General features: G+C 44.5%; 1 protein-coding gene across 1 annotated transcript; it reads left to right on the top strand.

Annotated features, from left to right (window-relative positions):
- Nucleotides 1–527: 527 nt before the first annotated feature.
- Nucleotides 528–25,674, top strand: LOC129841443 (zinc finger protein 507-like). Its single transcript, XM_055909708.1, has 6 exons — nucleotides 528–777; nucleotides 1,098–1,228; nucleotides 5,784–5,951; nucleotides 11,065–11,220; nucleotides 23,934–24,045; nucleotides 24,250–25,674. The coding sequence occupies exons 1-6, from the start codon at nucleotides 528–530 to the stop codon at nucleotides 25,263–25,265; spliced, it is 1,833 nt and encodes a 610-aa protein (XP_055765683.1). The 3' UTR covers nucleotides 25,266–25,674.

The following is a 25,674-nucleotide window of genomic DNA, read 5'->3' as shown; positions in this document are numbered from 1 at the left end:
CACACACCCCTTATTAACTAGTTATTTGAAACAGGCTTGTGTAAAAACCTGTTTTTAGAGACAATAAACCTGGGCTAGAACAAGGACAGTTTAATATTTACCTTGCTGAGGTGATGTAGCTCGAATAAAGTAATTTATTTTCTACACTATTCTTGCTAACAGTTCTTTCGAAACAAGTCTGCGCTGAGTTTGAAATAGAATGATAGTACATTTGATTTGTAATGTAATAAGCAGTACCGTAATTCAAAGAACAGCGCGCATACCTTAAAAATGTAACCACACCCTTTCAGCTACAATGCCAACCAATAAGATCCTTTCTCTTCAGTGTAAACGGAAGTGAATAGTGACCAATAATAATTTCCACATTAGCGTTTGTCGTTATTTAGCCGTTCATTAACACATTGTAATTCAAAATATGACTCATTTAACAGCATAACATACTTACACCAGGTAGTATTTAATTCACGTTGGAGACAGGACTTGGTTGATAATTGTTCTCGGTAACTGCTAACGTTGGCTAGCGAATAATGGATACATGTATGGTTTTTCACACTCAAATAGCCTCCATCATGGAGGTGCTAGCGAATGCAGCCGTGGCAGAGATCTGTAAACTCGTAGACGACGACTATGCAGTGTTTCGTTTAGAAATGACTCAAAGCCAGAAAGAAAACAGGGCATTGCGGAGGAAACTACAGATACTGGACCTGAAGGTATCACGGGAGCGCGTCCTCGCCAGTCGTCCCAGTAGTGTCAAGATCGTCGACAGATACAGAGGAGGTGGGCCCTTTCCCCTATGCGCATGTGTGACTCGTGTTTACCACAGATGTTTATCACAGATGTGGTTAACCGGAATTGGGTCTTGGTCAGTTTTTTAGATAGTATGTAATAATCCCCCTGATTACTAAGCCATCTTGCACAACAATATCACATTCTAACTAGTTTATTTGAATTTACTGCATTTCGTTCAATAAATAGTATACCAATAAGTTATTAGAAGTGTTACCTTAGATCCTGGCCAATTCTATACAGTGTCATTAGTGTACTGTTGAGCAATGACCATAGTTAACCTAACCACCTCTTTTCCTCCAATCACTCAGTTGAAGGACATCTCACTGGAGGCCACAGGAGTGTTGTGAAGCCAGCGGGACACAATACATGGAGAGATGACCAACCAATCACTGTTGATGAGGGGAATGGAACCTCACCACAGCACGTTATTGTGATAGAGGTTAGTGGAATAGTGTTGCATAAAAAAAATGTGTTATTGTAAATCAAATGTGGCCTGTTTATTTCAGCAATGCTTTCCTCAGCCATTCACTTGCTTACATGTACAGTGCATTCGGAAAATATTCAGACCTTCCCTTTTTTACCCATTGTTACATTACAGCCTTATTCTAAAATTGATTAAATACATTTTTTCCCAAATCAATTTATACAAAATACCCCATAATTACAAAGCGAAAATAAGTTTAGATATTTTTGCAAATGTATATATATATTTTTTAAACATACCTTTGCTCTGAGGCTGAGGCTTTGCTCTGAGGCTTTGCTCTGAGGCTTTGCTCTGAGGCTTTGCTCTGAGGCTTTGCTCTGAGGCTTTGCTCTGAGGCTTTGCTCTGAGGCTTTGCTCTGAGGCTTTGCTCTGAGGCTTTGCTCTGAGGCTTTGCTCTGAGGCTTTGCTCTGAGGCTTTGCTCTGAGGCTTTGCTCTGAGGCTTTGCTCTGAGGCTTTGCTCTGAGGCTTTGCTCTGAGGCTTTGCTCTGAGGCTCAAAATTAAGCTCAGGCCCATCCTGTTTACAATTATCATCCTTGAGATGTTTCTACAACTTGATTGGAGTCCACCTGTGTTAAATTCAATTGATTTGACATGATTTGGTAAGGCACACACCTGTCTAAACAGGGTCCCACAGTTAACAGTGCATGTCAGAGAAAAAAACTAAGCTGTGACGTCGAAGAAATTGTCCGTAGAGCTCTGAGACAGGATCGTGTCAAGGCACAGATCTGGGGAAGGGTACCAAAATATTTCTGCAGCATTGAAGATCCCCAATAACACAGTGGCCACTATTTTTAAATGGAAGAAGTTTGGAACCACCAAGACTCTTCCTAGAATTGGCTGCCAGGCCAAACTGAGCAATCGGGGGAGAAGGTCCTTGGTCAGGGAGGTGACCAAGAACCCGATGGTCACTGTCAGAGCTTCAGAGTTCCTCTGTGGAGATGGGAGAAGCTTCCAGAAGGACAACAATCTCTGCAGTAGTCCACCAATCAGGCCGTTCATGGTAGAGTGGCCAGACAGAAGCCCCTTTTCAGAAAAAAGCACATGGCAGTCCTCTTGGCGTTTGCCAAAGGGCACCTAAAGGACTCTCAGACCATGAGAAACAAGATTCTCTGGTCTGATGAAACCAAGATTGAACTCTTTGGTCTGAATGCCAAGCATTACATCTGGAGGAAACCTGGCACCAACCCTACGGTGAAGCATGGTGGTGGCAGCATCATGCTGTGGGGATGTTTTTCAGTGGCAGGGACTGGAGACACATCATGATTGAGGAAAAGATGAACGTAGCAAAGTACATAGAGATCCTTGATGAAATCCTGCTCCAGAGCACTCAGGACCTCGGACTGGGGCGAAGGTTCACCGTCCAACAGGACAACAACCCTAAGCACACAGCCAAGACAACGCAGGAGTGGCTTCGGGACAAGTCTCTGAATGTCTTGAGTGGCCCAGCCAGAGCCTGGACTTGAACCCGACCAAACATTGTTGGAGAGACCTGAAAATAGCTGTGCAGCGACGCTCCACTTCCAACCTGACAGAGTATCTGGAGACAAGAATGGGAGAAACTCCCCAAATACAGGTGTGCCAGGCTTGTAGCGTCATACCCAAGAAGACACGAGGCTGTAATCGCTGTCAAAAGTGCTTCAACGAAGTACTGAGTAAAGGGTCTGAATACTAATGCAAATGTTACATTTGTTTTTAATACATTTACCAACATTTCTAAAAACATGTTTTTGCTTTGTCATTATAGGGTATTGTGTGTAGATTGATGAGGGGAAAAAACTATTTCATCCATTTCAGAATACGTCTAACAAAATCTGGAAAAGGCGAAGGGGTCTGAATACTTTCCTTATGCACTGTGTTTTGTGTGGTCCCCAGGATGAGTAGCTGCTGCTTCAGCAACAGGATCCTAGCATCATATATGATGAATTTTAAGGCCCAAAAAACTTGCATAAACACATTGAATATAATGTAGGCTAGTGATGTGCGAGTTGACTCATAACCACATTGCTCGCGCTTATATCCGGGGGGCGGGTGGATTTAGTGTCATGAAATATTGTAAGGGTTAAATGAAGAGAAAACAATGCATAAATCCATACATGTGCAATTAATATCTATAGGCTTCTTTCTTTTATTATATACATTATTTATATATATTATATATACTTTTATTATATACATAAGCCAAGCTTTAGGGCATAACTGTACACGCGCCAAATAGGCTGCACAATTGTTTGTTTCAACTACTGTGTTAAGATATCACGGGATCCGGCAGTCTAACAGGAGAGTTTGAGCACAAGAGAACAACCATAGAAAAAAATATGGTCCAAAATGTAAGGTTTTATTTACAAGTGCACTTTACAAAGTGAATATTTACAAAAATGGCTCAGAATGTATCCAAAAATTACGTCCTGGTAGCCTTTTGCAGTCGACAAATGACAAAAAGGTCAAAATAAAGAACAATATCATGCAATAGCAACTAAATGGCTACGAAAGGCAAACGCATAAAGCCTACAACAGGCCAAAAAAAACTCACTCAACTGAGAATTTGTTTAGAGAACTTAATGTGTTGCTATCTTCACAGCAGTTCTACTGATAATGGTAAAGAACGGTCTTCTATACCCACAATATCCCCCTGCACACCCAATTGGAGAGAAACCATACCAATGCACACTTTAAGCAGATACATGGCTAGATCATTGTTGTAGACACTAAAAGGAAATCCGATAGACAAACTTAAATCATAATTTCTACAGTTATTGGTTAAGCAATACAATGGATAATTTTCCGAATATAGCATGACTCCAAAACGGGACTAACCAATGCAGTGACCGATTGCATGAGGTGTGAAGTGCGTGCGCTAGCAACACTGCTTGCCCGACACCAACGGATGGCAGGGAGCTCAGATTGGATGCCAAGCAGTTGCCATACCAAGCAGTGATGCAGCCAGTCAAGATGCTCTCAATGGTGCAGCTGTAGAACCTTTTTGAGGATCTGAGGGCCCATGCCAAATCAACAGGTAGCCTATTACAATAAATTAAACTTGTAAAATAAAGCACATTCTTTCTTATAAACAAATGAAATAGTCCCGGAGTATTACTTCTAATAGCACAAACGAGTGGTGCACTCATAAGTGTAATGCACTGAACAAAAATGTCAAAGATTTTACTGAGTTACAGTTCATATAAGGAAATCAGTCAATTGAATGAAATTCATTAGACCCTAATCTATGGATTTCACATGACTGGGAATACAGACATGCATCTGTTGGGTCACAGATAAATAAATAAAAACAAGGCAGGGACGTGGATCAGAAAACCAGTCAGTATCCAGTGTGACCACCATTTTCCACATGCAGAGCGACACATCTCCTTCGCATAGAGTTGATTGGGGCCTGTGGAATGTTGTCCCACTCCTCTTCAATGGCTGTGTGAAGTTGCTGGATATTGGCAGGAACTGGAAAACGCTGTTGTACACGTCGATTCAGAGCATCCCAAACATGCTCAATGGGTGATATGTCTGAGTATGCAGGGCATGGAAGAACTGGGACATTTCGTCACGGTATCTCTGTGCTTTCAAATTGCCATTGAAAAATGCAATTGTGTTCATTCTCTGTAGCTTAGGCCTGCCCATACCATGACCCCATTGCCACCATGTGGCACTCTTCATAATGTTGACATTAGCAAACCGCTTGCCCAAACAACGCCATATACGCCGTCTACCCGGTACAGTTGAAACCAGGATTCATCCGCGAGAGCACACTTCTCCAGCGTGCCAGTGGCCATCAACGATGAGCATTTGCCCACTGAAGTCGTTTACGACGCCAAACTGCAGTCAGGTTAAGACCCTGGTGTGGAAGATGAGCACGCAGATGAGCTTCCTTGAGATGGTTTCTGACAGTTTGTGCAGAAGTTCTTCAGTTGTGCAAACCCACAGTTTCATCAGCTGTCCGGGAAGCTTCCCGCAGGTGAATAAGCTGGATGTGTAGGTCCTGGGCTGGCGTTGTTACACGTGGTCTGCATTGGACATACTAACACATTCTCTAAAACGATGTTGGAGGCAGCTTATTGTAGAGAAATTAACATTCAATTCTCAGGCAACAGCTCTGGTGGACATTCCTGCAGTCAGCATGTCAATTGCATGCTCCTTTGAAACTTGAGACATCTTCTACTACAGTAGAACACACTAGAGTACTTTGATGTCCAAACTTGTGAAACAGACGTCTATGATGGTTTCAAATTTTGTCTGATCCTGATCAACCAAAGGTGGTCTTGTTTGGGGGCGGCGCTCATTAGAATAATAGCCAGTGTGTAGAATAATACCCAAATATGCAAAATACAGATATTGATGATGATGATCGGGACCTGTTAGTGGTAGTTATGTGATAAATGCACTGTGCTAACAAAAAGTATATATAAAAAATGGTTAGGGAATTTTTCTAAACGTTAACGATCCCAATTTTTATTTAAATGTTCACACCCCTAAAAGTTAATAACCAAATTTTCTTGTGTCAGTCGGCACATGCAGAGGCCTCGGGTCCTGGAGGATTCTCTCTGGTCAAGCAGGAGAGGACTGAAGGAGAGGACCCACGAGACGGCAGACACATCCAGACTGGAGCAGCGGCCGGAGTGGAACTCCCTTCAGCAGTGCCCCGGCACAGGACCCGACGAAGCATCATTGTGGTCAGTGTAACGCCATCCTCCGTCATAGACCGACACAGACTTTAACACTAAGGCCGTCACCGACAAAAAAAAAAAAATCTTAGGCGACCTAGAGTTGTCTTTTCTTTCGATCAATCGATTGTGTTGTAATCAAATATAAGCACTGAGCTTGTCTGATGCTTTAAGCGAACTGTTTGATGAAATAATTAAGACACACAAATGACTAGAGGAAGTCCGACCGCAATTGATTTGATTGTGCCGCCTGGCTGACTTGCTGCACTTTGTTTAAAAAAAAAGACAGAGTGATTGTGTGACTAGTACAACAGTTTAACTTTAGTACCGTCCCCTCGCCCCGACACGGGCGCGAACCAGGGACCCTCTGCACACATCAACAACAGTCACCCACGAAGCATCGTTACCCATCGCTCCACAAAAGCTGCGGCCCTTGCAGAGCAAGGGGCAACACTACTTCTAGGTTTCAGAGCAAGTGACGTAACTGATTGAAACGCTACTAGCGCGTACCCGCTAACTAGCTAGCCATTTCACATCCGTTACACTAGCACCTGTTGTCTCTTCCTCTCCTCCCTGCTGCAGTGACCACCACACAACATCAGTGTGTATAGCACTGTCTGTGTTGCTGAAGTTGCAACATAGCCTAATTACAGCCATTTCTGACTGAAAAGTTGTTACCAAAATCTAATTTGTTTAGGAAAAACATTCCCTCAACCCTTGCTATCTTTATGTGACACATGCACGTGACCAATAGGGCCTGACCTATAGCATATCATAATCGCATCAATAAATAGGTTCTAGCATATTGAATGCCGTAACTCATGTGACAGCAAAATGGATGCAGAGGACGTGAAACTCAAAACGGGGAATGTTTACTGGCTGCGCAGGAGGTAAAAGGGAAGTCAGATGAATACATTTAACTAGTTGTGGAAAATACTGTAGCTCAAGAAAAATAAGGTATGAAGTAAGCGCTACGTGCCAAACAGATTACAGATAGAATTTTTCTGACCGTTTTGGAACTACGTAAACAACACTAAATACATTATAAGGTACCAGAGAGTCTGTTATGTTTTTTTAAGCCTTTATTTCTCATCTCCGAACTCTGCCGCTGCCTCCGCCGCATTGTTCTCAACACCAATATGCTGGTTAACTTTGCTATTATGCACATAGCAACATGGTCTAGGAAAAGGAGCCAATTCAAGAGCGCACTGATGTGTTTCAGGACCACAGACACCGACCACTATCCAATGCAGGAGAAAGCGCATTTGTTATAATATTTTTTTGGTGTTGCACCACAAATAAAGGGCAGAGATTTCTTACATTACAGGGAAAGCTTAGAGACAAATCCAGAAGTTGCGAACCACACGTACACTCGCTCAGTAAATAGGAAAGGTTCCTCTGCATGTTCTGTAACAAAGGCTTCAGCTGCCTACAGAAGGTGACGATCCACAAGGTTCCACAAAGGGGAGAAACCCTACAGCTGTACCCAGTGTCATATGCGCGTCACCCATGCTGGTGACCTGAACAGGCACCAGATGGTTCACACAGGTGAGAAATCATTTGTCTGCCACTAGTGTGAGAATGCACATGCACTAGCTGAAGATGCACCAGAAGGTCCTCATGGGAGAGAGGATGTTCGCCTGTACACACTGCGTGAAGAGGTTCCAGAGAGGAGTTATTCCACACTAACATAGAAAGTAGATCATTAGGGGCCTCCCGGGTGGCGCAGTGGTCTAGGGCACTGCATCGCAGTGCTAGCTGCGCCACCAGAGTCTGTGGGTTCGCGCCCAGGCTCTGTCGCAGCTGGCCGCGAATTGGGCTAGCGTCGTCTGGGTTAGGGAGGGTTTGGCCGGTAGGGATATCTTTGTCTCATCGCGCTCCAGCGACTCCTGTGGCGGGTCGGGCGCAGTGCGCGCTAACCAAGGGGGCCAGGTGCACGGTGTTTCCTCCGACACATTGGTGCGGCTGGCTTCCGGGTTGGAGGCGCGCTGTGTTAAAGAAGCAGTGCGGCTTGGTTGGGTTGTGCTTCGGAGGACGCATGGCTTTCGACCTTCGTCTCTCCCGAGCCCGTACGGGAGTTGTAGCGATGAGACAAGATAGTAATTACTAGCGATAGTAATTACTAGCGATTGGATACCACGAAAATTGGGAAGAAAAGGGGATAAAAAAAGAAAAGGAAAAAAAAGAAGAAAGTAGATCGTTTAGATCAGGGCTGCCCAACCCTGTTCCTGGAGATCTACTGTCCTGTAGGTTTTCAGTCCAACCCTAATTTAGCATATCTGATTCAGCTAGTTAAGGTCTTGTTGAGCAGATGATTAGTAGAATCAGGTGTGTTTAAATTAGGGTTTGACTGAAAATCCACAGGACGGTAGATCTCCAGGAAGAAGGTTGGGCAGCCCTGGTTTAGATCAAACCATGCATTAAAGACAAAGATTAATGTTTTATTGTTAACAGAAAAGATCCACAGATGTATTTGGAATATGTATTTCAGATGTATTAGTGTTGAATATTCCTGTGTAGATCATTGTATCCAGACGTGTGATATATATATAAGGAATATACAGTGCCTTCGGAAAGTATTCAGACCCCCTGACATTTTCAACAACAAAAAAAAAATAATCCTCAGCACACAAATTGGGCCGGAGATGGCTGCAGTTTTACGGGCTCCTAATCAATTGTGCGTGTTTTTGCGTTATTTGTAACATATTTCTGCCACCGTCTCTTATGACCGAAAGGAGCTTCTGGATATCAGAACAGTATTTACTCACCTCGCACTGGACAAAGATGTTTTCTTTAACAAGTCGGACGCGAAGGATTTACTTCAGACACCAGACAAGGCCCAAATCCCCGTCATTCGCATGAAGAAGAGACGGCGATATAGGGGACGTAGGTTGGGGTGCCTTGTAAGAATCCAACGACGAGTAGTTAATCCACCTCTACCATCAGTCCTATTATCATTGGATAATAAACTAGATGAGCTCCGATCAAGACTATCCTACCAATGGGACATTAAAAACTGTAATATCATATGTTTCAGAGTCGTGGCTGAACGACGACATGGATAACGTACAGCTGGCTGGGTTTTCCGTGCATCGGCAAGATGGAACAGCTGCCTCCGGAAAGACAAGGGGTGTCGGACTGTGTCTATTTGTCAATAACAGCTGGTGCATGACGCTGGTGCATGACATCTAATATTAAGGAAGTCTTGGAAGCACTATTTAGTTGTAAATGGCCATAAGCAAACAAGAAAATGCTCATTGAGGTCGCGCTCCTTGTGGCCGGGGACTGTAATGCAGGGAACCTTAAATCCGTTTTACCTAATTTCTACCAACATGTTACATGTGCAACCAAAGAAAAAAAAACTCGAGACCACCTATACTCCACACAGAGACACGTACAAAGCTCTCCCTCGCCCTCCATTTGACAAATCTCACGATGACTCTATCCTCCTTCATCAAAAAGTGCATCGATGACGTCATCCCCACAGTGACCGTACGTACATACCCCAACCAGAAGCCATGGATTACAGGCAAAATTCACACTGAGCTAAAGGGTAGAGCTGCCGCTTTCAAGGATTGGGACTCTAACCCGGACGCTTATAAGAAATCCTGCTTTGCCCTCCGACAAACCATCAAACAGGCAAAGCGTCAATACAGGACTAAGATTGAATCGTACTATACCGGCTCTGACGCTCGTCGGAGCTTGCAAACTATTACGGACTACAAAGGGAAGCACAGCCACGAGCTGCAGTGACACGAGCTCACCAAATGAGCTAAATGACTTCTATGCACGCTTCGAGGAAAGTATGAGAGCACAAGTTGTTCCGGACGACTGTCTGATCACGCTCCCCGTAGCCGGTGTGAGTAAGACCTTTAAAAACAAGTCAACATTCACAAGACCGCAGGGCCAGATGGATTACCAGGACGTGTACTCCGAGCATGCTCTGACCAACTGACAAGTGTCTTCACTGACATTTTCAACCTGTCCCTGACCAAGTCCGCAATACCAACATGTTTCAAGCATATCACCATAGTCCCTGAGCCCAAGAACACCAAGGTAACCTGCCTAAATGACTACTGAGCCGTAGCACTCACGTCTGTAGCCATGAAATGCTTTGGAAGGCTGATTATGGCTCACATCAACACCATTATCCCAGAAACCCTAGACCCATTCCAATTTGCATAACGCCCCAACAGATCCACAGATGACGCAATTTCTATTGCACTCCACACTGCCATTTCTCACCTGGAAAAAATGAACACTTACGTGAGAATGCTATTCATTGACTACAGCTTAGCATTCAACACCATAGTGCCCTCAAAGCTCATCAATAAGCTAAGGACCCTGGGACTAAACAACTCCCTCTGCAACTGGATCCTGGACTTCCTGATGGGCCGCCCCCAGGTGGTAAGGGTAGGCAACCACACATCTGCCACGCTGATCCTCAACACGGGGCCCCCTCAGAGGTGCGTGCTCAGTCCACTCCTATACTCCCTGTTCACCCATGACTGCATGGCCAAGCATGACTCCAACACCATCATTAAGTTTGCCAACGATACAACAGTGGTAGGCCTGATCACCGACAACGATGAGACAACCTATAGGGAGGAGGTCAGAGACCTGACAGTGTGGTGCCAAGATAACAACGTGATCAAGACAAAGGAGATGATTATGGACTACAGGAAAAGGAGGGACGAGGACGTCCCCATTCTCATCGACGGGGCAGTAATGGAGCAAGTTGAGAGCTTTAACATCCTTGGTGTCCACATGTTTAGTATACATCATATCTGATCTCACCCTATTTGGCATACACCAGACAGTGCTTTATCACCATTATAGACTTACTAAATATACCTACACATACTCACACGCTAACAAACACCTACTGTACACGTCAGACTAGTTTAGTCAGGTGTTGTCTGATGACTTGACTTATCATAGCTGACTTATTTTTACCCACATCATATTTATGTCCACTATGATGGGTTTCACAACAACAAAATAATGATTTAACTACAGTACAGGTCTCATGTAGTGGAGATGGGTAAACACTCCATGTTGAAAGTGTGTTTATCTGTGTGTGCGTACCTGAGAGAGTATGTCTATCACCTGTCTCTTCCAGGAGGAGGAAGAAGGTCCAGAGGTGCAGCTGGTGAAGCAGGAGGGTCTGGGGAACCCTGAGGAGACCATGGTCATGGAGGACAACCAGACTACACCTTCTCCTGAACCCACAGAGGAACCAGCTGAGCAGCACAGGACCACACACAGTCTCACTGAGGTGAGCCCACCGTAAACTACTGTCTGAATGGTATTAGGTCAGAGCTCGGATCCACAAAGCCTCTCAGAGTATGAGTGCTGATCTAGGATCAGTTTTGTCTTTTAGATCATAATGAATAAGACTATATAGACAGGTGAGGACCTGATACCCGATCAGCACTTCAACTCTGTGGATACGGGCCCAGGTCTTGATTAATTTTGTGTTAAGTGTGGCACCATGCCTTTGAATTATCAAACCATGAAAGAGTGTCAAGTAATCAAATCAACATGTTTACATAGTACTCTTAGCAATCCCTCATTGCGTTATCAGAAGATGCTCCATAACAGGGCGCAAATATCCGATTTCAGTAACACTTTACATGACACCTAGCATCATGACACATTTACACATGTGACATATTACATTATTGTATGGCACCTACATAAGTGTCAACCCACATTTATTCAACTGTGTTTTTTCCCTGCCAAGAAGTTTTTTAGTTTTGAAAGTTTTTCTTAGATCCTTTGTTGTTGTTATGAATTCTTCAGTCGTGTTTTTGATTTCATCATATTTTAAATAATGTGTAGAAAATAGCATGAAGCATTATGACCATCCTTTGTCACTTTACTTGGACTAAGAAAATACACTTTATGACACTGTCAAGAAGCATTATGACCAGAATGATGTAAGCCAGGTCTGCCACGTACATGCCCTTATGTTAATCATCAGTCAAAAAGAGGGTGTCTTGGGGGATTGGAGGGACGCCATGTGCGACTGATGTGTTTTCCATTTGCTCCCGTGGTATTTTTAAAGTTTGTGAATTTTGCAGCAGAACGGTATTTATTTTCATATATTATTTTGGTGATCCCTTCCCGTAAAAACCAAGACTACTTTACTTCCAAATGTCAGCATGTCGACGAAACATAAGGCCAAAAGCATGACTTTGAGAATACCCGGCCTACAAGACACACTCTCATCACCACCCTCTCCTGAGCCTAACGGCCCGGGGACTGACACTTTACCCGGGGGGGGGGCGGCTTGGCCTGGCGGCGCTGAAATGAACATTCTCGAGGCCATCAAACTACTACGCTCTGAGATAGTTGAAATGAAAACGGATGTGGTTGCTACGATTGAGGCCCGAATAAAGGAGGTTTCTGATACTTTAAAAGCAGATCTAACCATCCTGCGGAATGAGACGGTGCCAGCAATCACATCACTCAAAACAACAATGAGTGACACTACAACGATGGCAGCACTGGAGACCTCCGCTACAAATGTCTCCGACTTAACTACATCCCTGGAGGCTGACGTGAAACGCCTAGCTGCGGATTTGAAAAAGGTGAAGGAGAGCTGTGTAAGCTTAGAGGGATTCTCTCGCCGCAACAACCGGAGACTTGTATCAGTCCCAGAGGCAGCGGAAATGCCTCGCGCCACGGATTTCGTTTCTGGGCTGCTGAAGGATGTTCTTGCCTTAGATGAAAAGCCCCTGATTGATCGTGCCCACCCGTCGCTGCGCCCAAAGCCCCGGGATGGGGAGGCCCCGTGACATAATTCTTCGAGTGCACTTTTTCCATGAGAAGATGGAGATTCTCCGACGAGCCCGCAATACCACTCTGAGCTTTCAAGGACAGAGCTTCTCCATCTACCAGGACTACTCCCCCACTGTTTCCAGGCAGCGCGCAGCTTTCGAACAGGCCAAACGACTACTTCGGGACCATCCAGGTGTGAAGTACGGACTGCAATTCCCGCCTGTTTATGGCTATCTCATGATGGTAAAGACTACACATTTGAATCTCCGGATGAGGCTCTCTCTCACATTCAACGTCACATCAAGAAGTCTTGAACTTGCTCATAGTTCAGCAACTGTTGTAAGTAAGTAACCCACCTGTGGTACAATTATGTTTAGCTATAACATGCTAATTTTGTATAGTCGGGGAGTTGGCGAACCCATTCAGGCTTATTTGATGTGATCTAATGTTTTGATCATCTAGTGTGCTTGCCTTACAAGCATTCAGTCATTTTAATTTCATTGTATTGAGGTTTTACTTTACTCCTGTGTTTCTAGGCTGTCTTGCTCACCTATTCAGTTTGTTTACATAGTGTCTCAGTGACTCAAAATATTCTTGGTTATTTGTTTACTGCATCCGTTTCCAAGATGGCGTAGCAGTCAGATGTCCATTGTCCTCGTCTTGTCCCGTGTATATATATTTTTCTTCGCATATCTTTTTTATATATATATTATTTTCTTCTTAAAAACTCAACTTCAAAACACTCTCCTGCAACCCACCTCACCAAATGTGGTGCGGATCTGTTGTTTTTTCTTCCTCAAAAGTATTATTCACCTCGTATCCGAAATCTACAACAGAAGCTAACAAGCTAACCAGAAGTTAGCCAGCTCACAAGCTAACGTTAGTAGCTAACGTTAATAGTTCAGCTACCCACAGCTAGCGCTCATCAGCTATCCTTTAGCTCGGAAAACTATTGCCAGTTTTGTACAACGCGACTCAGACCAGAGCATACCAGACCTATTTTTCTCTCCACATCCCCGGATTTTTACCTCAAGCTCTGGACATTTACACCTGGATCTTGCAGCTAACTAGCTGCTATCCGAGTGTCTATCGGCTAACATCAATTCCGGAGCAAACACCAATTATCCCGGAGCTAGCCAGCTGAAGAGTGCCATCAGCCACTCCTGGGCTACAATCACCTATCCGGACCCGTTTTACTGCCGATGCGGAGCCCCACCGGGCCTTCACGACTGGGATACCGACGTTATCTGCCCGAGGGAGTATTTCAACCGGCCCCTCCATCGCGACGTAACCTGAACGTCCATATACTAACTGCGGCCCGCTAATCGTTAGCTGTCTTGAGCATATCGGCTGCTATCTGAACAGGTCTATCGAACAATCTTCTTAGGCCACTATAACTATTTTGACAACTGGATTGGTCCCCTCTACCACACTGAACCCCACTAATCTACCGACGGAATTGCACGGCGTGGCTAAAAACAGACCTCCATCTTCTGCTAGCTTGCTACCCATGACTAGCTGTCTGAATCACGAAGCTAGCACCAGTTAGCAAACACAATTCTACAACTCACAACCTCTCTTTCGCCACCGCCATCCGGCTTGGATTCTCTGTCGACACGACCACGTCTGGTCTGCAGACAAATACCCCATCCGCTGTGCCCTCAACCGGCCTCCGTCTGAGCAGACCCCCTCCGTCTGAGCAGACCACCCCCCCGGGCTACTAACTTTAAACGCCGCGGGCTAGCTTAGTGGAGGCCTCACTACTTCATCTACGGCTGGCCCCTGGACACTATGATCACTTGGCTACATAGCTTATGCCTGCTTGACTGTCCATTAATTCACGGTACTCCATTCTGTTTATTTGTGTTTTATCTGTCGGCTCTGTGCCTTAACTCAGGATCTGTGTGTAGTTAATCCGACCCTCTCTGCCCAGTCGTCGCCATTTTTTTACCTTCTGTTGCTGTGTTAGCCGACTAGCTGCTGTTATCTGACCTGCTGTTTTAGCTAGCTCTCCCAATCATGACCTGCAATCACTTTATGCCTTATTGTATGTCTCTCTCAAATATCAATATGCCTTGCATACTGTTGTTCAGGCTAGTTATCATTGTTTTGGTTTGCAATGGACCCCGTAGTTCCACTCTCCGTACCTCTGATACCTCCTTTGTCCCACCCCCCACACATGCGGTGACCTCACCCATTGAGACCAGCATGTCCAGAGATACAACCTCTCTTATCATCACCCAGTGCCTGGGCTTGCCTCCGCTGTACCCGTGCCCCACCATACCCTGGTCTGCACATTATGCCCAGAATCTATTCTACCACGCCCATAAATCTGCTCCTTTTATTCCTTGTCCCCAACGCTCTAGGCGACCAGTTTTGATAGCCTTTAGCCGCACCCTCATCCTACTGCTCCTCTGTTCCTCGGGTGATGTGGAGGTAAACCCAGGCCCTGCATGTCCCCAGTCACCCTCATTTGTTGACTTCTGTGATCGAAAAAGCCTTGGCCTCATGCATGTCAACATCAGAAGCCTCCTGCCTAAGTTTGCCTTACTCACCGCTTTAGCACACTCTGCCAACCCTGATGTCCTTGCCGTGTCTGAATCCTGGCTTAGGAAGGCCACCAAAAACTCTGAGATTTCCATACCCAACTATAACACTTTCCGTCAAGATAGAACTGCCAAAGGGGGAGGAGTTGCAATCTACTGCAGAGATAGCCTGCAAAGTTCTGTCATACTTTCCAAGTCTATGCCCAAACAGTTTGAACTTCTAATTTTAAAAATTAATCTCTCCAGAAATAAGTCTCTCACTGTTGCCGCCTGCTACCGACCCCCCTCAGCTCCCAGCTGTGCCCTGGACACCATCTGTGAATTGATCGCTCCCCATCTAGCTTCAGAGTTTGTTCTGTTAGGTGACCTAAACTGGGATATGCTTAACACCCCGGCAGTCCTACAATCTAAGCTTGATGCCCTCAATCTCACACAAATCATCAAGGAACCCACCAGGTACAACCCCAAATCCGTAAACATGGGCACCCTAATAGACATTATCCTGACCAACTTGCCCTCCAAATACACCTCTGCTGTCTTCAATCAAGATCTCAGCGATCACTGCCTCATTGCCTGTATCCGCCACGGGTCCACGGTCAAACGACCACCCCTCATCACTGTCAAACGCTCCCTGAAACACTTCTGCGAGCAGGCCTTTCTAATCGACCTGGCCCGGGTACCCTGGAAGGATATTGACCTCATCCCGTCAGTTGAGGATGCCTGGTCATTCTTTAAAAGTTACTTCCTCACCATATTAGACAAGCATGCTCCGTTCAAAAAATGCAGAACCAAGAACAGATATAGCCCTTGGTTCACTCCAGACCTGACTGCCCTCGACCAGCACAAAAACATCCTGTGGCGAACTGCGATAGCATCGAAGAGCCCCCGTGATATGCAACTGTTCAGGGAAGTCAGGAACCAATACACGCAGTCAGTCAGGAAAGCAAAGGCCAGCTTTTTCAAGCAGAAATTTGCATCCTGTAGCTCTAACTCCAAAAAGTTCTGGGATACTGTAAAGTCCATGGAAAACAAGAGCACCTCCTCCCAGCTGCCCACTGCACTGAGGCTAGATAACACGTTCACCACTGATAAGTCCGTGATAATCGAAAACTTCAACAAACATTTCTCAATGGCTGGCCATGCCTTCCACCTGGCGACTCCAACCTTGGCCAGCAGCCCCGCCCGGTCCGCTGCTACTCGCCCAAGCGTCCCCAGCTTCTCCTTTACCCATATCCAGATAGCAGATGTTCTGAAAGAGCTGGAAAACCTGGACCCATACAAATCAGCTGGGCTAGACAATCTGGACCCCCTATTTCTGAAACTGTCCGCCGCCATTGTCGCACCCCCTATTACCAGCCTGTTCAACCTCTCCTTCGTATCATCTGAGATCCCCAAGGATTGGAAAGCTGCCGCTGTCATTCCTCTCTTCAAAGGGGGAGACACCCTGGACCCAAACTGTTACAGACCTATATCCATCCTGCCCTGCCTAGCTAAGGTCTTCGAAAGCCAAGTCAACAAACAGATCACTGACCATCTCGAATCCCACCGTACCTTCTCCGCTGTGCAATCCGGTTTCCGAGCCGGTCACGGGTGCACCTCAGCCACGCTCAAGGTACTAAACGATATCATAACCGCCATCGATAAAAGACATTACTGTGCAGCCGTCTTCATCGACCTGGCCAAGGCTTTCGACTCTGTCAATCACCATATTCTTATCGGCAGACTCAATAGCCTCGGTTTTTCTAATGACTGCCTTGCCTGGTTCACCAACTACTTTGCAGACAGAGTTCAGTGTGTCAAATCGGAGGGCATGTTGTCCGGTCCTCTGGCAGTCTCTATGGGGGTACCACAGGGTTCAATTCTCGGGCCGACTCTTTTCTCTGTATACATCAATGATGTTGCTCTTGCTGCGGGCGATTCCCTGATCCACCTCTACGCAGACGACACCATTCTGTATACTTCCGGCCCTTCCCTGGACACTGTGCTATCTAACCTCCAAATGAGCTTCAATGCCATACAACACTCCTTCCGTGGCCTCCAACTGCTCTTAAATGCTAGTAAAACCAAATGCATGCTTTTCAACCGTTCGCTGCCTGCACCCGCACGCCCGACTAGCATCACCACCCTGGACGGTTCCGACCTAGAATATGTGGACATCTATAAGTACCTAGGTGTCTGGCTAGACTGCAAACTCTCCTTCCAGACTCATATCAAACATCTCCAATCCAAAATCAAATCTAGAGTCGGCTTTCTATTCCGGAACAAAGCCTCCTTCACTCACGCCGCCAAACTTACCCTAGTAAAACTGACTATCCTACCGATCCTCGACTTCGGCGATGTCATCTACAAAATAGCTTCCAATACTCTACTTAGCAAACTGGATGCAGTTTATCACAGTGCCATCCGTTTTGTTACTAAAGCACCTTATACGACCCACCACTGCGACCTGTATGCCCTAGTCGGCTGGCCCTCGCTACATGTTCGTCGTCAGACCCACTGGCTCCGGGTCATCTACAAGGCTATGCTAGGTAAAGTGCCGCCTTATCTCAGTTCACTGGTCACGATGGCTACACCCACCCGTAGCACGCGCTCCAGCAGGTGTATCTCACTGATCATCCCTAAAGCCAAAACCTCATTTGGACGCCTTTCCTTCCAGTTCTCTGCTGCCTGCGACTGGAACGAATTGCAAAAATCTCTGAAGTTGGAGACTTTTATCTCCCTCAACAACTTTAAAAATCTGCTATCCGAGCAGCTAACCGATCGCTGCAGCTGTACATAGTCCATCTGTAAACTACCCACCCAATTTACCTACCTCACCCCCATACTGCTTTTATTTATTTACTTTTCTGCTCTTTTGCACACCAGTATCTCTTCTTGCACATGATCATCTGATGATTTATTACTCCAGTGTTAATCTGCTAAATTGTAATTATTCGATTTATTGCCTACCTCATGCCTTTTGCACACATTGTATATAGATTCTCTTTTTCCTACCATGTTATTGACTTGTTTATTGTTTACTCCATGTGTAACTCTGTGTTGTCTGTTCACACTGCTATGCTTTATCTTGGCCAGGTCGCAGTTGCAAATGAGAACTTGTTCTCAACTAGCCTACCTGGTTAAATAAAGGTGAAATAAAAAATAAAAAAATAAAATTGACCCAGTAAACAGTAAATGCTTCCCGAGGCGACACGTTTTTTGGGGTCTTCACTTAAATTGTAAAAGTTCTGAGCGTCATTATGCCCAGCAAGTGTTCAATGTTGCGCACAAGTAGTTTTTTGGTCTTGGTTGTAAGCTGTCTCAGCATTCAACTAGACAACTATTATAATAATAATAATTATTATTATTATTTTTGATTGTCTTACTACGATTTCCTTACTTCAAATTAGGTTTTCGGCTGAGAGCCTTTATACATGTTATTTATTTTCTCTCTCAAATGCCTGTTATAAGACTGGGAATATAATTATATACATCTACAAGTGGTGCTTTTGTAATTTCGTTTGCACAAGGGATTCACTTTTATTTTATTTTTATTTAAAAAACGATCTCTTTTTGCTGTTTGATCCACTAACAAAACGTGACTTTAAAGAGCGGGACTGTGGGTTTAGGTTTAAGACCGCACTCTCACAGACATACTGTGCGAAGAACATGTTCTATTTAGGCTTGTACCTCGTTTGTGGAGGTATTGTCTGGGATGGGGGGAGGGGGTGGGGGGAGGGGTTGAATTGTTCAGTTCTAATGTTGTCATTCTGTCTTTCGTTTTTTTTTTCTGTACTTTTTCCAAACATCTACCACCGTACATTATTACTTTGAGACAAGTTATTCTGGGGTATTTGGGCGCTCATTGCTTTTCCATTCTATGCTCTAATGACAGGGTTGTATAACGGGAATGCCCAGAGGGGCCAAAACAATGCGATCAAGTACATTTCGTGGAACATCAAAGGGGTTAATAACCCAGTGAAGCGTAAGAGGGTGTTGACACACTTAAAGGGTTTGAATGCAAATGTTGCATTTCTACAAGAGACTCACTTGAGGACTGGTGAGCATTTTAGGATGCGTAGGGACTGGGTTGGTCAAGTGTTCCACTCTAACTTTCATAGTAAATCAAGAGGGGCTGCCATTTTGGTTGATAAAGCTACTCCCTTTGTAGCTTCTGAGGTTATCGCTGATCCTAAGGGACGATACGTCATAGTAACCGGTAAACTGTTTTCTACCCCTCTTGTTTTGGCTAGTGTTTATGCTCCCAATTGGGATGACACAAGTTTAATTTCTTCCTTTTTGTCTGCTATACCCAATTTAGATTCTCATTTGTTGATTTTAGGGGGGATTTCAACTGCAAAATGTCCCCAGTTCTTGACAAGTCCTCACGAACAACTACAGGCCCATCTAAATGTGCCCTACTTATTCAAGCCTTTCTTCAGATATATGCCATGTTTGAGGCCTGGCGTTTTTCCTACATCCTACAGATAGACAGTATTCATTTTATTCTCATGTTCATCAAACATACTCCCGGATTGATTACTTCTTTTTGGACAAAAAACTTCTGCCTAACCTTCAGCAGTGTACTTACAAGAGTATTGGTATTTCTGACCATTCACCATTAGTGCTTGAACTAGAGTTTCCCCAGCGACCTCCTATGTGTTATCAATGGCGTCTTAACCCCATTTTACTCTCAGATAAGGAGTTTGTCAATTTCATTTCTTCTGAAATCACCTTACTCCTAGAAACTAATTCAACACCAGGTATGTCCTGCTCTACCATATGGGAATCTCTCAAAGCATACCTACGTGGGCAAATGATTTCTTATACAGCCAACCAAAACAGAGTTCGCTCTCAGCGACTTCAGGACCTGAGCGAATCCATAGCCACATTGGATGAGAAGTATGCTACGGTTCCTTCCTCTGATCTGCATAAAGAGCGCCAACTACTCCAATCTGAATTTGATGAGCTTTCTACCAGGCAAGCTGAACAGTTACTCTTGCGAGCTCGGTACAGAGTGTATGAACAAGGCGACAAGGCCAGTAAACTCCTTGCACATCAGATCCGTAAATCTGAGGCCTTACGTTTAATCCCACAAATAAGGACCCCATCCGGTGCCACCACAGTTATACATAAAGAGATCAATGATCAATTAAAACAATTTTACTCTGCGCTATACACCTCTGAATCCCCTCAAGACCCTTTGCTGATTGATTCCTTCTTTAATGGCCTGAATATGCCTTCAATTGATACAGACACCCATGACTGTCTAGAAGAAGAATTTACACCTGAGGAGATTGCAACAGCAGTGTCCGCAATGAAAAGTGGTAAATCACCGGGTCCGGATGGTTTTCCAACCGAATTTTACAGGACGTTTTTTGGTCTGCTTTGCCCATTCTTGTCTCGACTATTTGCAGAGTGCCTTAATACCTCAAAGCTACCGCCTAGTCTTTATCAGGCTTCAATTTCATTACTATTAAATAAAAACAAAGACCCCCTGTAATGTGGATCCTATCGCCCAATCTCGCTTTTAAACTGTGATTACAAAATCCTAGCCAAGCTTTTAGCCATCCGTATGGAAGGCTCGCTGCACCAAGTAATACACTCTGACCAGACTGGCTTTGTGAGAAATAGGCATTTGTTTTTCAATATTAGGCGCCTTATGAATATACTGTACTCCCCAGCGTCGGAGGACCCAGAGGTGGTGGTCTCACTTGATGCAGAAAAAGCGTTTGACCGCGTTGAGTGGGATTACCTAACAGCTACCCTTTATAGATTTGGCTTTGGCCCCAAATTCATTGCGTGGATAAAGATTCTTTATTTTTCCCCCATGGCTTCGGTACGGACTAACAACTTGTCCTCTGACTATTTTCCCTTGCACCGCGGATCCAGACAGGGTTGTCCACTCTCCCCCTTGTTGTTTGCTTTGGAAATCGAACCTCTCGCCATTGCACTACGCTCTAATGATGCCATTCAAGGAATATTCAGGATGGGCTCAGAGCAGAAAGTCTCGCTATATGCGGATGACCTCCTTTTGTTTATCTCTAACCCTGATACCTCATTGCCACGCACCTTATCTGTTCTTAAAAGGTTTGGATCAATCTCAGGGTACAAGCTGAATCTAGGCAAGAGTGAGCTTTTTCCTGTAAACAAGGCTGCTTTAAAGTGCTCTTTTACAAGTTCTCAGTTTAGAATTGTCCGGGATCAATTCACCTACTCGGGAGTTAAAGTGACAAGGAAATATTCAAATCTGTTTCAGGAAAACTTGGTTGCTCTAGCAGACAGTTTGAAACAATCTTTTACTTTTTGGAATTCGCTACCTCTTTCTCTTATCGGAAGGATTAATGTTATTAAAATGAGTGTGTTGCCCAAATTTCTATATTTATTTCAATGTTTACCCATTTTTATTCCAAAATCGTTTTTTATTTCACTGGATCAAACATTCATGCATTTTATTTGGGATGGCACCACGGATTGGTAGAAAACATTTACAGAAGCCTAAGTCATTGGGGGGTTTAGCTCTACCAAATTTTCAGACATACTATTGGGCTGCAAATTTCAGAGCCCTTCTGTACTGGCTGCAGACTGATCCTACAGGCCCTAGACCACTCTGGGTCCAGATGGAGTCTGAATTGTGTAAACCTGCTTCACTTTCTTCTGTGTTGTGCTCGTCTCTCCCAGTGTCCTTAGGCAAAAGGTGTGTCAACCCAATTGTAAAGCAGTCTCTTAATTTGGAATCAGTTCCGTTTAGCCTTTAGCCTCCGAGGCTTTTCTCTATCAGGCCCAATCAATCAGAACATTTTTTTTCCTCCATCTTTGAATGATGGGGCTTTTGGCATCTGGCACTCACTAGGCCTCTCCTCACTAGCCCAATTATTCTTTGATGATACATTTGCCTCTTTTACTCAGCTACAGGAAAGGTTCAACCTCCCCCATTCCTGCTATCTCCAGACTAGGAACTTTGTCAGAGCTAACACACCTGAATTTCCCCATAGGCCTTCGAATACAGCTATAGAGAGCATCTTGGAGCTGAACAAGCTTCCTAGGGGCGCAATTTTAGATGTATATGCAATCATTCATGACTTACAGAACCCTTCTTTGGTGCCTTTAAAGACTCGATGGGAAAAGGATTTGGGGGAGGAACTTGGGGAAGACACCTGGGAATCTGTGCTGCGCAGGGTGCATTCGTCCTCTTTTAGCACTAGACACAGCCTCATTCAATTCAAGGTGGTTCACCGTATCCACTGGTCTGGGGCCAGACTTGGAAGAATATTCTCTGATTTTGATCCTACCTGTGTCAGATGTAAAATTGAACCAGCCACACTGTTGCATATGTTCTGGGGCTGTCATAAACTGTCAGGTTTCTGGGAATTAATATTTAAATGTTTCTCTGATATATATGACACTGTTATAGATCCCTCTCCCCTTACAGCCCTTTTTGGAGTACTGCCCATAGGTACCCCCCTGTCAAGAATCCAGTCGGACACTGTTGCTTATACAACTCTTTTAGCTAGATGGCTAATACTACAGAACTGGAAGATGGCAGCTCCCCCATTTTATAAATATTGGGTGAGAGATGTGTTGTGCTCTCTGAAACTAGAAAAAATTCAATTCCATTCACGTGGGAACCCCGTGGGAACTGTTTAATGAGGCTTGGGCTCCATTCCGGTCTTACTTTAAACAGTCCATCCTCTGATGGCATTCCTATTAAAACCAAAATAAGTCTGTATTTGACCCCCCTGTGACTTAGGGGTTGGATGAGCATTTCTCTGTGTTTTTTCTGGGGTGGGGTGCATTAAGGTTGATGTGCTTATTGATTGTGACCTGCGGATGCCTTGTTCATCTTGCCCGGGCAGAGACTAAGGTGTGAGCTTGTTTTTCCCAGTTATTTTTATTTTTACATTTTGTACACGCCTACATGAAATTATTATTATTCATTTTTTATTTTAAAGCATTGTAAACTTTTTATTTTTGGTCCAGTGGATGGTCGGTCTGTGGCCTTGACTGTCTGTGAGTGGTTGCATTTCTCCACCCCATCCCTTGACTGTTTACAGGAACAATGGTGAGGTGTTTGCTCTGTCCCTATACTATAGATTGCCCTTTAACCTTTGTAGCCTTCTGCCTGGTGTGTTTAACTTGTCTAAAGTATGGTATCTTTAAAGCTATTTTTTTTTTTATGTATTATTTGTATTTTTTCTAGTTGAGTATATTATTTATATTGCTTTGTCTTGTCTGTGTGTGTAAAACTTAATAAACAGAGTTTAAAAAAAAGAGGGTGTCTTTTCCTGCTCTTGAAATCTGCTCCTGCATTCATCAGCAACAATTGGGGAAGGTGCTTGCATCCCCAAGCATTGGGGGAGGTGCATGTCTGACATCAATGTGTGCGCAATTACAATAATATATGAATATGGTACATTTTAGAAAATGTTCCAGGTAGGATTTGTGTGTTTTGACACTTATGTAGATGTCATAACCAGCCATAATATAATGCAATATGTCACAAGAGGTCTAAGTATGTGTTATGACTATATTTTGACAGGTTGTCAGCTGTTATGAGATATGACACGGTTATGACCATGTTATGATGCTAGGTATCAAGTAAAGTGTTACCCACATTTCTTGATCCAACATCATATCAGATTTCTTGATCCAACATCCTCTCACTCTGTATCTCTTATAGTCAGTAGACATGGAGGATGGGAAGCCTGATCTGCTGCTAGTCAAAGAGGAGACAATAGAAGACGGACCAGAGAGCATTGATCTGCTGAGTGGACTAAAGCTGGGGGCGCAAGGTAAGGGAGAAATACATATAGCCTACGTACAGTAATAAATCTTCCTGACAATTTTTATCTTTTTCTTCATTCATAAAATTAAATCAATAGAACTTATGTTTACATAGAAAAACACACATCTTAATGTATGAACTTGACCAGATAATTGACAAAAAAATATCCATATGTAACATTCTCTTTCATTTTTGTAACCTCTTCCTGCAGGTGATTGGATGGAGGCTAAAAGAGGAGACTGGGTGGCCATCTCTGATTCCCAGATAGGTGCAGCCAAGGGCCCAGGGGACAACATCACAGAGCAGGCCAGGACCAGAGGCGAGGCCAGTGGATTGGACAGCGTCCTCAACTCTGGGCTGGGGAACAACACTGTTAACCAGAAACAGACAGTCGAAAACAAAACAACAACCGAATTTAGTCTCCATGCCAACAGACTGGCTGAGACCAGGGTGAGGTGTAGATTTGGTCTGTGGGGACGGGGAGGTGTCCGTATGTGGAGGGAGAGAACAGACACAGACACGGCTAGTGATGCACCGTCCTGCTCCTATAGTTGTGATTCAGAGAGACTGATGGGGCCTCAGGTTAAGCCCCTAGCACTGCCTTCTATAGGATCTATCAACTGGAACTTGGACCCTGCGACAACACAGACACTTCCTGGCCTTCAAACTCCTCAAGCTCTCCTTATGTTAAACCAGACCTCAGACAATGCCAGTGCCTCAACACTAAATGGCTACACAAGCCCATCGACAAATGAGAGTAGTAGAGATGGAATCAGTAAAGGTGGCAGCGCCAAGGAGAAGCGCTTCCCGTGTTCGTTCTGTGGGAAAGCCTTCAGTTTCCCAAAACACGTGGAGATCCACCAGAGGATACACACGGGGGAGAAACCGTTCGGCTGTAGCCAGTGTCACATGCGCTTTGCCCAGGCTGGCCACCTGAAGAGGCACCAGAGAGTCCACACAGGGGAGAAACCCTACAGCTGCCCCCAGTGTGAGAAAAGGTTCTCCCACCAGCATCAGCTGAAGCTGCACCAGAGGGTCCACACAGGGGAGAAACCCTACGGCTGCCACCAGTGTGAGAAAAGGTTCTCCCACCAGCACCATCTGAAGATGCACCTGAAGGTCCACACGGGAGAGAGGCCGTTCGCCTGTACGCACTGCGGGAAGAGGTTCTCAGAGAGGAGCTCTCTCAGGACACACCAGCAGAAAATGCACACAGCCCATGTATAGAGTATAGTGACATGTAGTACTAATTTGTTTTTTTGCAGTTAATTATGTTGGTTTTGGATGTATAGGGAACTGGATGAGGTGAACTGAGGATGATGAGGTGATGGTTGGTGTGATGGTGTCTGTAAAAATGCTTCACTGATGAAGAGTGACAAACTTTGTCCCTTTAGGTTGATACTGGTGTTTTATAATAAGGAAATGATAGTGCCTTAATTCATGTTTACTTTAAATGAAGTAGTGAAGATGTGTGTAATGTTTAACCTTTTGCAAAGTACTTTAAAATGTATTTTATCAAAGCAAGGGTACCAGATTTACAGAAAAGTTAACGCATCATGTAACAATTTCAAAAATGTTACTGAGTTAGTTTATAATAAGGAAATACGTTAATAAAAATGATTTCATTAGTCCCTAA

The sequence above is a fragment of the Salvelinus fontinalis genome, chromosome 42, assembly GCF_029448725.1.
Source record: "Salvelinus fontinalis isolate EN_2023a chromosome 42, ASM2944872v1, whole genome shotgun sequence".
Lineage (NCBI taxonomy): Eukaryota > Metazoa > Chordata > Actinopteri > Salmoniformes > Salmonidae > Salvelinus > Salvelinus fontinalis.
This window is presented reverse-complemented; position numbering and strand designations above follow the sequence as displayed.